The sequence below is a fragment of the Grus americana genome, chromosome 2 (assembly GCF_028858705.1).
Source record: "Grus americana isolate bGruAme1 chromosome 2, bGruAme1.mat, whole genome shotgun sequence".
Lineage (NCBI taxonomy): Eukaryota > Metazoa > Chordata > Aves > Gruiformes > Gruidae > Grus > Grus americana.
Window position 1 is genome coordinate 40,919,962 of NC_072853.1, and position 13,892 is coordinate 40,933,853.

At 40.4% G+C, this 13,892-nt stretch overlaps 1 protein-coding gene across 2 annotated transcripts in view; it reads left to right on the forward strand.

Moving 5' to 3' along the window:
* Positions 1–13,892, forward strand: part of CA8 (carbonic anhydrase 8) — a 52,277-nt gene that overhangs the window by 11,902 nt on the left and 26,483 nt on the right. For both annotated transcript variants that reach the window (XM_054816878.1, XM_054816877.1), the window contains exon 4: positions 12,400–12,495. In XM_054816878.1, coding sequence (XP_054672853.1) covers positions 12,400–12,495 — 96 coding nt within the window. The remainder of the gene's footprint in view (positions 1–12,399; positions 12,496–13,892) is intronic.

The window sequence follows — 13,892 nt, forward strand, 5'->3', positions numbered from 1 at the left end:
GGGGAATACGTCTATGTGCTTTGTATTGTGGATTTGTGAAAAAAGCAGGTGCAAAAATGGGCTGATGTGCTAGCACAAACATGCTTTTAGCTTGGCTAGTGCCTGAGAAATGTTCAGTTAAGCTCTGTGGAAGAACTGTACACATCTTCAGAGGTAGCAAATGTGATTTCCCTTCTGTGCAAAATCTGCAATTTATTTATTGGATTGTGGAAGACATACAAGCTGCCAGACACCAGGTCAAAGAAGAGTGGCATTAACAGTCTATAGTGAAGCTTCTTTATCCTTTTGTCTCTCTTTTAAGAGTTATCTTATTTATGCCCAGTCATGTGTGGAGAAGCTTCGTGGCTCATATGCACCTAAAACTCTTTTGAGGTGGCAGTTGTGATAGTCTGTGATTTGTAACTTCTACCAGGATGGAGAATTTCAGTATTCTTTTAAGCAATAAATGGTCCAAACTACAAATGACTGAGTAGAATAGGAAAAACTCTACTAAGGAGAAATGTCACAGATGGAAGGAAGTTGTTTAAAGGAAATGAGAATGAGAAGAAAATGAGTATTGACTCAAGAGGGGAGCCATTCTCTGAGCTCCCTGTTCCATCTTACCTCAGTTTATTGGTTTAGTTCTGCTAGGAGTTGAGGACAGTCTTTGTGCTTTGCCTGTAATAGACATTTGACACCAAATTTTCTGGCAATTGTGCTGGGCTAAGATGCAACATTCAGTTGCAGCCGCATCCTCGTAGAGGCAGGCAAGTAGCTTTGAACAAAATAGCTCTTAGCAATCCCTGCCTGCGGTGGAAACAATATAGCCTCTGATACTTTTGTAAAAGATGTGAATCTTTTCCACTCCTTGAGCAGATTTATAGCGTTGTTTTCTCCTTACTCTACTTTCTCACAGAAGTATCTTGGTGACAGTGCTTGTGCTCATGGGTATAACAGAGGCTGCTATCGTGACATCCCTTATCGCAAACCCCATTCCCAACTCTAACAAGATGGCTGCTTATGTTTTCACTCTGCTGTGGCAGAAAAGCTTGTGTAGTCACTTAGAAGATGGGACTTCTGAAGAGGATTTAAGTCCAAGTTTGAGCACAACAAGATGGCTGCTCAAGTCTCTTCCTTGCTGTTTTTCTTGGCTGTGTGCCTTTGACGTGATTTGCTTCAGTTGTAAATAATTTTCTAATTTTTACCATGATTGTTGCTGACACTCTGCTCACATCTTGCCTCAGTTTCCTGGTACCTTGGTTTTTCTCTTTGGTTTTCCTTGGCACTTTGCCCTAACCACCAGGCCTGTTTCTCTATCTAACATCTGCCATTTATGGAATGAGCTGGGAAAGGAGACTCCTTATTTCCTCCCTTTCCATGCTGTATGCTTGTGTCAGGACCAGTTCCTAGGTTGGCCCCAGTGCATGAGTGAATACTCTGAGGAAATAATAGCTTTCTGATGCTAAACCCCAAATTGTGTGTTCTTTGTGCTAATGATGAAGACATTTCTCCATTTTAAAGGATAAAACTTATAGATCATCTAAGAGCTGAAAACCTTTGAAGGCTTCCACAAGTGTTTGCTGTCACGCCTGAGTGCTTCACAAGCACAAATAATGTAATCCTTAAAACATCAGTGTGAGGGAGACAAGTTCTGCTATTGTCAATGAACTGGTAGAAAACAAGTTCAAAGGGATTAAATGATTTAGCCATGGTCATACATTATGTCTTTTTCAGAACTGACAGAGAACTGACTCATGATTCCTAGGTGCTTGAATTCTAGTAAGACTTGCAGACACTGTAGTATCAAATTATCTAATTAGGTTGTAAATACCAGTTCAGGAATTTAACCACAGGGCTGTCTTATGCCGTAGTCCATAGACCACACTGTTGCCAATGAGGTAGTCTCACTGGTCATTCCTGCCTTCTCGCTGTGCCAGCATTAAGCCACATAATGAACTGCAGTGGGGAACAGTTAAAGTTTAACAAAATTTGTGGAGTTTATGGAACTACAGGAGAGCAGAAAAGTATAACAAACACCATTATGCAAGCTGAAAACTTGCAATTCAAGAGAAAACTGTTTGAGATGCATAACAAAGTTTATTATTTCCATGGAAATGTAGCAGACATTACAGGAAAAAAAAGCCGTGACTTGACTTTCCTAGAGGAGTGTAGTATGGAAGAGCAACTGCTCACTAGAGAACAGTCAAGATTATCACTTAAGAAGATAATATGCAGCTGCAGATTCTCATCTCTTTAGAGACACCCTTAGCTTTGAAACACAGAGAACTGTGGAATTCAAATTAGTTATTAATAAAACTTAATAAATTAGTGGGGAAGGAGTGTTTTTTTTATTCTGCCTTCATTAGAGAATCCATTGTTGAAAATTAAATCAGTGATTTAAATCCTTCTACAGATGAACAGTCTGGTTTTAAATCCAGGACAACAGATTGCAGCCAACACTTTGTAGAATTGGACATGCTTATATTAAATCGTTAGTCATATAAATAACACATCCAGAATTAAGTACTTAACCCATAGCACTTTGTGTTTTCTGTCTTCCTGGTGACATTGCTAGTCTGTAATATCATCAGCTATTCATCAAGGGCCAGTCCTTTTTCCAAACTTCGCTCCGCTGACTGTGGAGTTATAAAAGCATATGCAGACACACACCGCCCCCCCGTCAGGTTGGCAAGAATCCAGGGTAAAAGCAGGATGGAGGGTCCTGCACTAACATCCTTGCTTTTTCCTTCCTGGCCTTCCTAGTTCAAGGGAAGGAAGAAGAAAGGCTTGAATCTGTATTTGTTCCTGTTAGTACAGGTAAGGGCAGACCCAGGGCATCTCAGCCTGCATGTTTGCTGGGGCCAGCCATGGTGTCAGAGAACAGTAACCCACTCTGTGGTGCTCCTTGCTTCACACGCTGAGCAGAAACTTGGCACAGTGAAGAGCCTGACCTGTGAATCCGGTGGTAGTAACTGCGTAGCTTTTCATTTTTGTACTGTTTGGGTTGATACTGAAAGTCAGCAATGTGGAATCAAGGGTGTTTTGTCTTTTTCATTCCTTTTCTTAGCCTGTATAATTTTATTACAGTTGGAAAAAAGTTAATTTTTGAGTAATTCCTGTTTTCTTTGCATCTTCTGTGTGTACCAGTAGAAATAAGCAGTGCTTGTGCTTTCAAATGGGAAGAAAAAATAAATACACGCAAATTGCAAATTACAGCATCCTCAGTTTCCCCTATACCCTTTGATGTTTTGCCAATGATTTTCCTAAGAAACAGGCAAGCTGATGTCACATGTCAGCAGCCTCTGTGAGCAAATGGGGAGAAATCTTGATCTTCTGTTCAGGGCCTGGATAGAAGAGGTCTAGGTGGGGTTTGCAAAGTTTTCTGTGGATTGGTGTCCTTCACAAAAACTAAGACAAGTGAAGACATTGGCATTGTGCTTGCATTAACCATAAGATAGTTTTCTTGCTTCCCAGTGACTGCTGAGAGAACTGCTGTGGTGTCTGGCTTTGTGTCAGCCTCCTTGCGTCCCCTTTGTGTTTCCTAACCTTGTATACAGTGGAAATGAAGCCCCTCTCTGAAGAGTTAGTCCATCTCTGGTTAGAAGAGGGACACAAGACCTGTTTCTTCCCTTTTTTTCTTAAATTGAAATTAATTTTCTTTTTTTTTTTTATCCTTTTAGCTTCTTTTGTCAGAATAGAAAGAAGAACATTCGATTGGATTTTTTGCTGTTGCCATTACTTTCTTTTTAGCTTACTGTTCATAGCTGTAGCCTTTTGAATCTCTCCGTATACATATGTACTTCTTGCTGTTAATTTCATTTCTTCAATGGACCAACAGTTCTTTGTCTTACATGAAATGAGGCTACTGCATGTGCTTAGACTGTTCAAAGGGAACACGGATCCCTGGTTAGTATTAGATGTTGCAATGTTTTTGTCATTCTTTTTCAGTATGGCGTACCAATGTAGATTCTTCTTTAGCACAAGCGATTTGCCACAGCAACTACAAGAGTGTTTCCTGAGATGCTGCAAATAATTCAGTAGTCCCACTATTCCTTACCTTTTCAGTGGCACACTTGAAAGTATGCCACACAATTGCCTAAATTACTTTTGCTGTTGCTTGGCTGGCTTTTTGGGAAGAGAATAGATTTTGGAAGGTGTCTTTGCAACCCTTCTTTTTATGGTCAAACTAAAATAATTTTATTTACAGCCATGTTACTGTTCAGCCCTCTTTCAGAGATGTTCACAGAGAGGAGAGCACCAGCCAGCCAGGGTTCTGGACTGCCCTGATGTCCCAGTCAAGCATTTGTTCTGCATGTTTTAGCTGTGAATTTAGGTTTTGACCTGAGACGTACAGTATCTCACACTGTGACTGCAAAGTTGTTTAAACAGTATCTCCAGGATACCTTGTACTCTGCTCCAGCTCGATTTGTTTGCACCTAATTTCTCTGATTTTAGATTACAGCCTTCTTTGTTCAGGGAATGTCATCTTGTTCTCTACACACTTGGAGCCTGACTGTTAACCCACAGACTAGACCTGCTAGATCTTTTAACACTTTCAGTAAATTGTAACCAGAAGAAGTTCAGCAGAAGCTGTGTTTTCCCTTCTCCTACATTATATTAATCAGGGTTTTTTAAATGCTAGTAGTGTCATCATCTGTGCTTCTTGGCGCTGCTTTCAGCTTGTCTCTTGTAGCGCTGAAATTAGTATTGCTTTCAAAGATAGGCACAGAGTTCCCCTTATGTCATTTTTTATGACAGTGATCTATGTACAAAAATGTAAAGAAGATTTAATTTCTACTGAAATTCAGGGGCATTTTGGCACCGATCCACAACAGAAGCATTGAAAAATTCAAGTCTACAAGCATAAACCAAGCACACTGATTAATAACTTAACTCCCTTGGCTACTTCCTCATCCTCTTCTTCTTCTTGATTTTGCCCAGAGTTCATGATCTAGTCATTTGCTTTTATTTGCATTTGCATTTTCAGAGGAAGCATATTTACCTTGACTGAACTGTAATGTTTAACCGTGCAAGCTTTGTCACTTTATGGGGTTTTGTTTCTTTTTTTTGTGGTATGAGTATGTACACATACTCCTGCTTCTCCTAAGATATTTTTCAACACCCTCTGTATCAATTCCATTAACTTTAATTTCCTAAACTTCTGCTTCAGGCTGTTAATAACTAACTTTCTATTTTTTTAATCACTTTTCTTGAAGCTGTGTGCCCTGGTCATATCCTTGGTTTTGTCCCCTTGTGAGGATTTGGAACTTAATTACTGTATGTTATGGTCACTGCCAGCAGCTTAGTCAATTGCTTCCTGAAACAATTCAGTGCCAAGTCAAGTATCAACTCATAAATTCTTGTGCATATGTGTAGTAGCAAGACACATTTTTTCCACGTTTTATCCTCCTGTGATGTTGTTTACACAATATTTCTGTTGTTGAGATTGCACATCATCATTGTACAACTGGGCTGTGTTGCCTTCCATTATTACCAGCTGAAATCCTCAGCTTCATTTCATCCCTCTCAAACCAGGAAAAAGACTTTATGCTGGCCCTAGTTAGGTAGCCAGTTTCCCATTTGTACTGTTCCCTCCTGAGCTTTTATGGCATATTGTGAATGAAACTGGAAGATACTGATCTCTAACTAATTTGGGTGGGTCCAGGAGAATGGTTCTTACCTCTGAAATCTTTAGCAGAGCAACTCCAAAGCTGCTTTAATTTACCTTAGGGATATAGATTGATCCCTGAAATGGTGTTTATGTGGAATCAGAGTTTCAGCTCCACCCTCTTTCTCAGCACTGACAGAAGTATGACAAAAAGCAATATGCTCAAAATTTCCAGATTAACATGTTTTAGTCTGGTTAAGATGTGGTGATGCAATATTCACCTAACTATTAGTCTTTTGAGCCATATGAATTGAAATAAGAGTTGGGAAGATAGGAGAGCAATAACATCTCTCTCATCCTTAGCTGCCTTCTTGTCCTGTAATATTACTAGACTAAGCAGACTCTTCTGGAGCTTGTAATTGCTAGTTGCACAGCTGACAACAAATAGCTGTATAACCTAGTTGTGATCAAGGAACAAAGATTTCCAGAAGATTAATTCACACATGATGCAGCATGCATTGAAGAAAGAAGCTTTTGGAGTAATTAGCTCCTTAGTAAAGAGTAAGAGTGTAGACTGTGGAAATAGTACAATAAGCACTTGCAACAGCAGCATAGATTCAAACAAGCCTAGTGACAATGGTGTCACAGTCTGATGTTCTAGTAATTTAGCATGCAGATCTGAAGAGGAACAATTTAAAATGACGGTCTGCTATTGTGTGTAGAGCACAAACAGGAGCCTGTTGAACAGAAGGATTCCCCACGTCACAGCCTCTGGCAAAATGGGCTATGTTTGCCAACTAGGCTGAGGCAGGACCTACACCCAGGCTGGGCAGGTGTTTCTTGTTGCCTCCTGCTGCCTCAGCTGCTGCTGGTTTTATCAGGCCTAAGTCCCCTGTAGGGCCTGGATGTCAGGAGGAGTTTTGCTGTTGGCGCACGTCCCCTTGACTCCAGTGAGGCGTGGGCCTCCAGTGTCCCCTTGACTCCAGTGGAAGCACTGCACATTGAACAGTGTTTCACAGGAATCCCAGTAACAAATGAGAGTTCCAGTAGTTTAGCAATAAATATTTATTAAAAAAGCAGTTATAGTACATGGACTCCTTTTTATGGTAGCAAGTCATTCCAGATTGTGCAGGTTTATAGCAAATTTGTAACATGAAGATGGTATAAGAGTGCAGAAACATTTGAGCAGGGAGTCCTTCTTCTTCCCTTACCATTAATCAGATATGTCATAACAAAAGATGAGCTGTGATTTATTTCAGAATGTATTTTCTTATAAAGCATGAGCCTGTCTCATGTTTGGTCTGGCACTTGGGTGACAGATGCACACCAGCATGTCACAGTAAGGGACAGACCTAGTAGCGACTTTCCTGACATTGCAAGAGTCGGGTAAACTTAGGTGAAAGTAAACTTAGGTGAAACTTGGTCATTCACATAGGTGAATGACAGAGAGAGTATGAGAAAGAGGCGTCATTCCGGTGGTCGTGGGCAATTTGTGCCTAGGCTCCTGAACAGAGACTTGTGGGGAGTGTGAAAGTGCAAGAGGCAAGGGACACAGGTTGCAACAAGACAGATTCTGATTAGGTACAAGGAGAGAAAATTCTTCACTACGAGGGAGGTCAAACACAGAACAGGTTATCCGGAGAGATTGTGGGATCTCCATCCTTGGAGATGATAGGCAAAATTTAGTCAGACAAGGCCCTGGGCATCCTGATCTGACTCTGAATTAGTAGCTAACTTTGAAGTTGGTGCTGCTGTGAATGGGGGAAGGAGGCAGTTGAACTTCAGAGGTGACTTCCGACCTAAATTATCCCATCATTATATGTTTTTATGTCTGAGCTGGAAATAAAGAAAGGTCAGCAACAGAGTTTAAAAGATCATTTTTGTTCTCAGTGAGCTTAGGACCCTGCAGATTTCCAGAGAGCAGCCAGTGCCCCAGACGAGAAAAATGTACGTGTTTTTGTAACTCTGTTTTTAATTGAGAGAAACTGGCTTCAAGAACTGATAAATGTGCTGGGTCATGTAAAGTGACCTGATTCTTGCCAGAATCTGTCATCCCAGGGACTCTGATTCTGTGCAAAAATCTACCTTCCCAGGCTTTTTATTTTTGTATTGACATAAGGGCTATATCTGTGGTAGAGAAAGGAACGGATTTAAGTGTAGGGTTTTCATTTGTTTATTGATTTAATAGCTAGAATCTTAGGTCCTTACTCAGTTTTGAGAAAGTCTTGATTTGAGACAGGCCCCTTCTTAATGGCCGCGTCAGCTTTTCCTAAGCAAGCACATGATGACTGGGATCAGTAGTCTTTTGGTTGAGTGGGGACTGGATGAAAATTGAGAAAAATATCAGAATTTGCTCCATACAGAATAATACTTCTGCAGGGTTCTCTCTGCTACCTGGACTAATTTCTTCATCTTTCCTGTGAAGGAGAGTCTCTCCAGCTGTTCACAGAACAAATCAACTTTATCAGTGCTTTATTATCATTTGCCTTCATGAGGTTTCAGTTTATCTGATTTTAAGGAAGTCACTGCTACAATTCTTTGATTTACAGCTGGAATGTCAAAAGGCTCCAATTTATTTTTTTATCCGTGAAAAAAAATGTATTTTTTGAGTGCTAAGGAGTTTCTCACAGCTTTCTGATTATTTTGTAAAAATATACTTTCTGTCATGCTGAGCCAGCCACCATCACTGACAGCATAGCTGACTCATATTGGTTGTATAGAACCATCATAACTACCAAGTATCAAAACATTAGCTAACAAGTTGAGCAGAGCCTCTCCTGTCATTCTGACATGTGCATCTTGTTTCTGCTCCAAATGAAAACCACACAATGGTAAGCTGCCAATACACTGCAGCTGATTATTTAAAAAAAAAACCAACTCCACATGGTTGTGTTCATATTGGAGACTGGCACCCCTTGCGAGTATGCACTTTTTATATAGCTGTCTCAAATCAACGTAAAACTGAAGGTTACCAAAATACAGAGTGTTAATCTAATAAGCCTCTCTGGCTATTGCTACTTGTAAGGTACAGATACATAAGTATGAAGTTGTCAATGTACATGGGCATGATATTATATTCACAGTTTCAAGATTTGTAAAAGGACTGGGCTCTTTTCTCTGTGCACATCTGATTCCCATAAACATTAACAGGAGTTACAGGCCACGTTGTTCATGGACTATACTCTCTAGAGTTCAAATTTTGTAATGTTTGTAGACTTTTTGCCGTCTTTTTTTTTTTTAACTGTTATCTGATGTTTTCATCTAATGTCATACTGCAAGTAAAAAAAGAGAAAACAAAAGGCAGAACAGCTCCAGAGAACCACATGAACACACAGGATAAACCACAATTTGAAAGCAACACTTTGCTACAAACACTCAGGCCTTACTGCTTCCTTGCTAATATTTCCCCTTCTGAATCGCTTTTTTGTTTATTTAACCAGCTCCCATCTGAGCTATATTTTTCCTGCTCTGCAGAAGAATTAATTTGATTTGACTTCCATTTATTTAAGTGCATGTTGACGTCTGTTTATTTATTTAAACATGCATGGACTTATCAGAGTTAGCAAAAGATGTGAGGCCTGTTGGCCTGTTGTTAGGAAATATTATGGTATTAATTATTATTTTCCATGACGTTGCCTACCTAATTTCAGTTTGTAAATCCTTAATGACAGAACCTTTTTTGTGAATAGCTATTCTGAATATCACCTTGATGCAGAACATGGGAACATAATGAATGTGCTGCTGGATCAGGCCAGCGGTCCATCCAGCCTGCTGTCCCTAGCGGTGCCAGTGAGGGATGCTGTATAGGGAGAGCACAGGAGCCTGACCACTGTTTGTTCCATTCCCCACTCATCTACTGTCTGAGGATTAGGAGTGGTAGAGGCAGCATCTTCACCTGTTCTGTTTAGTGTCTGTTTTTGGACTTGTCCATAGTTTGTCTAATCCATTTATGAACCCGCTGATACTATTTTGGCACCACAGTGTTTATAACAGCAAGTTTACGACCTACTGTGTAAAAAATAGATTACTGATCTACTATAATTATTGCCACCTCTAAGGAAGTAACACAGTAGCATCTTAAACACAGACCAGAAGTCCATTCTACGTTGTGCTTTAGCAACCCAGTACAAAATGATGATTCTTGTTCCAAGGAGCCTACTGCTTTAAAACATCCTTGAGCAGAACCTCAAAGTTACAGCAACCTTTGGACCAGAAGTGCTGAGTGCCTGTTTCAGTACCTTTATTAATCATAGAATCATAGAATTGTTTGGGTTGGAAGGGACCTCAAAGATCATCTAGTTCCAAGCCCCCTGCCATGGACAGGGACACCCCCCACTTGACCAGGTTGCCCAAAGCCCCATCCAACCTGGCCTTGAACACTTCCAGGGAGGGGGCATCCAAAACCTCTCTGCACAACCTGTTCTAGTGCCTCACCACCCTCACAGTAAAGAATTTCTTCCTAATATCTAATCTAAATCTACGCTGTTTCAGTTTAATGTTGATTACTACGCCTGAACCATGTCTAGGAACATTAGCCTTAGGTACATCCCTTTTTTGTCTTTGTGTTATATTTTCTTTTTTTTAGTAGACCATCCTGAACTCTGTTGAGCTAGTGAAAGGGAAGGAGACCTGGAGGGGATGCAGAGACCTAAAGATACTCTTAAAATGTGTAGCTAATACTTGACTTACTCCCCCCATGTCCCCTGGAGATGTGGGAAGAGGTGCTGGCCAGTAGGTACATTCCTTGGAAAGCAGTTCCAGCTGCAGGGCGTTTCACACTGTGGTCCCCCTTTCATGCAGCAAAGTGTATTTGGAGCATGTCTTCCCATCAGGCTGCTTATGCTGCTGCACAGACTAATTCTAGACCTCTTAATGTGTTTTATAGTATTACGCAGAGATTTTGGTGTCATTTTTCTAGCTGATATATAGCCTTATCATATGGAAGTCTCTGCCCTGATGAGCCTGCTGCCTAAGACAGGACAACAGCCTGTTTCTGGATAAGCAGGGGTCATTGCTGGTACGATCTGAAGCTCTTGCTCATTTTCCTCGTACTAAGGCTCAGCATTTTCCTTTCAAATCTTCAGAAGAAAACCCCTGCTGTCAGAATGCAAACGTCAGATTACAGACTTCACCTCCAAAGGAGCCTAACACGCTGCTGAATGCCACGGCAGCTTTAGCCAAGACTCGCCTGTTGACACAGTCAAACTCACAGTCTCTTTATATTTGTCGATCGCTCTAAGCACTATTGTTCCAGCCACCAAAGGACAAGCTTGCTTTGACATTTCCAACCAACCGAGTCGCGGTGCCATGCACCGCTGTTCTCTCCGCACCGAGGACATTGCCATCCCGCCCGCAGTCGCCCCAAACTGATCCTTTCCCCTTTCCTTCTTAACGTCAGGGTTTTGGTGAGGCTCGGGGGGGGGGCTCCGTGTGCCCCCTCTAGTGGATAGCTGGTGCAAACGCCAGGCTCGTCTGGGAAAGCGCAGTGCTTCGGTTTTTATCTTGGGTGGTGGTAGTTCTGTGTCTCCTAAAGTGAGCGTCGGAGACTGAAATCTCGTTATATGATCCTGTGGTTTTGTTCCTTTAAAAGCCAAAGGCAAATCAAATGACTAACAAAGTTTTTTTTATAGATGATAAAATACATGCTACCAAGTAAATCCATGGGAAATAGCGAGACAGCTTAGTTCTAACAGGGAGCATTTGTATGTCTTGAAGTTTTATAGCCGTGGGCAAGTACGTTTGTATTAATGTTCTCATGTGCAAATGAATTATTAATTTTTTTAAGAAAAAGATTTCATGTTTTTAGCACAGCAGATGCCTTTGATCAGCACGAACAGAATTATTTGTAAGATAATTTGGAATTTAATTTGATTTACAATATGTTAATTTAAAATTTTATATTGACTTTTGAATTAACAATCATCAAGAGGAGTACCCAAATTTCTCATTGGAGATTAAATAAGGGGAGAGCAATTGCTTGAGGAACTGGTCTTCTGAAGTGATGAGATGCCTTAGTGAACTTCTGCTGCGTAAGGGGCAATAAGTATTTCACAGAAGCTGTTACTGGGCAGAAAAGAAACACAAAATAGGAAGACACACTATCTGTTTTAAAAACTAGTTTTGCTGAAGGTGGAAACAATGTTAGATAACAGGGTGACATTTTACCTTCTTAGACACACGACTGAGCAAAACTTTGATCATGATTTTACAACAGGAATTAAATCTAACAGTTTGTATTTTTTTTAGCTGTTTTATCTATGTGGAATGTGCAAAAGTTGTTGGCAGATAAACTTCAAAGCAGCTGTGCTTAGGATGTTGAAGTTCTGCAATGTTATCAGACCCAGCCACAGAGATTACATTTTAGCATTAGTACTGGAAAAACTCATGTTTGAAATGCATATAACCTCTCAGTAGATAGTGCTGTCCCTCTCTCCCTTTCCTTCCTTCCTTCCTTCCTTCCTTCCTTCCTTCCTTCCTTCCTTCCTCCCTCCCTCCCTCCCTCTTTCAAAATGAGGGAGTTGATAAATCATCATTAGCATCATTGGCATAGTTATTCACACCTTTGTTGTAGATATTTGGTAGCTAGCTATACATCACTTGTCTGCAGCTGGCCTTTTTTTTTTTGGGATACTTGATGTTTATAATAGGAATCCACTTATATATACATGCACAGCCATAGGCATGCAGATATGTATATTCACGCATGCACACACACACACATGCTGAGGCTTTGTTAATTGACATTAACTGCTGGTGGTTTTTTATTACAAAATGTATTTCTCTATTGGTCTATTTGCACTGCTTTGTTTTAGCTTCATCTAATGCACTGGAACTCCACACTGTACAGCAGCATTGATGAGGCAGTAGGGAAGAAGCACGGCATAGCTATTATTGCTTTGTTTGTGCAGGTAAGTTTCCTCTGTTGCACTGGTTACCATGCACTATCATTTGTCTGAGTTCCTTTCCTTTATCTTTCATTTTTAATGTTTTCATAAAATAAAACAACGTATGACTGCTAGTACTCTATTCAAAAGATGATACTTCTCATTCATGTCTTCTGTGTATGTTCTAAATAAGTAATTCTTGTTTACACAGGGTATTGGAAGTGTGTTAGTTAAAGAAGGATAATACATAGCCAGTCATCTCTCTCTGACTCTGGTTATAAGCAGACATCCAGTCTCCTTTCCTCTGAGGGCAGAATGTCAGGAGATGGAGGTGCTTCGCTACCTCTGTAGTGTGTTCTTCTCCATTCCTGGCCAAGCCTGCTGTTTGGGGATTGAGGAAATATACAGAAGACAGGAGGAAAGAGGAAAAAAAGGCCTACTAACCCGTTGGCACAGCCCAAAACTGGCAGTAGGATTGTGTTCTTCTGAACGCAGTGACAAGTGTGTTTCTCCACACAGGACAAATGTGAAGTTGGGTCACGTTACTTCTTCAGAGACAGCAGACTGAGAGCGTAGCAAGCCTTGCCACAGACCCTCAGAAAAGCCTGTGATGAGGAGATTTAAAGCTTCCTGGGGAGAAGGTGTAATGCAAGCTGGGAAGTTAGCCCCATAATATAATTGCTGTTGAAGGTTTTTCAAGGGCTGCACCTTATAAAGATTTTCAGTTTTTGTCCTCAAACACCACATTCTCATCCTCCTCATGAGAAATGGTAAACTGTTTTATTTAAATGGATTTGGAGGAAGAGGTTTAGAGTTTGTGCTTAGATCGAATGGATTTTCTTTCACAGTGATATTATTAATTTGTCATATTTCATAACGAGTTTATGAGTGCCTTTGAGCTTTACCTCTGTTTGAATTTAAAGGTACATTGGTTACAGCTCCAACACTCAGGTCTGCTAAAAATGGAAGTTAGAAAGTCTTCAGTTTTGTATCCTAGAGGGCTGTGTGATAATTGCTTATGTAAGTCACCTTCTAATTCCAGCAGAGGTAACCTTTGAGTTAGAAAGTTTCATATAAGTTCTTAAATTTAAATCTGAAACTTCAGTGGTACATTTTCCATTTCTGGTGTCTCACCTTCAACAGAGTTCTTAGGCATTCCAAAGGGCTTTTTCGTTAGCCAAGAAAGCCATCATATAATTACAGCTGACCAAGGAAAAATAGTATTTATGCTGTTTATTAAAGGAACAGGGAAAGGAAATTTGGTGATCGTTTTTTCCTGTTAAAGGCATGGAAATATAATAGTTTTGCACCACAGTTCTCAAATACATAATTTTAAGGTCAGTGAAAATATTTGCCCTGATTTAAGTGACAGCCCTTGGTGATTATTAATTTAGAAACAGCGTCTTTGAAGTGATTTCAGT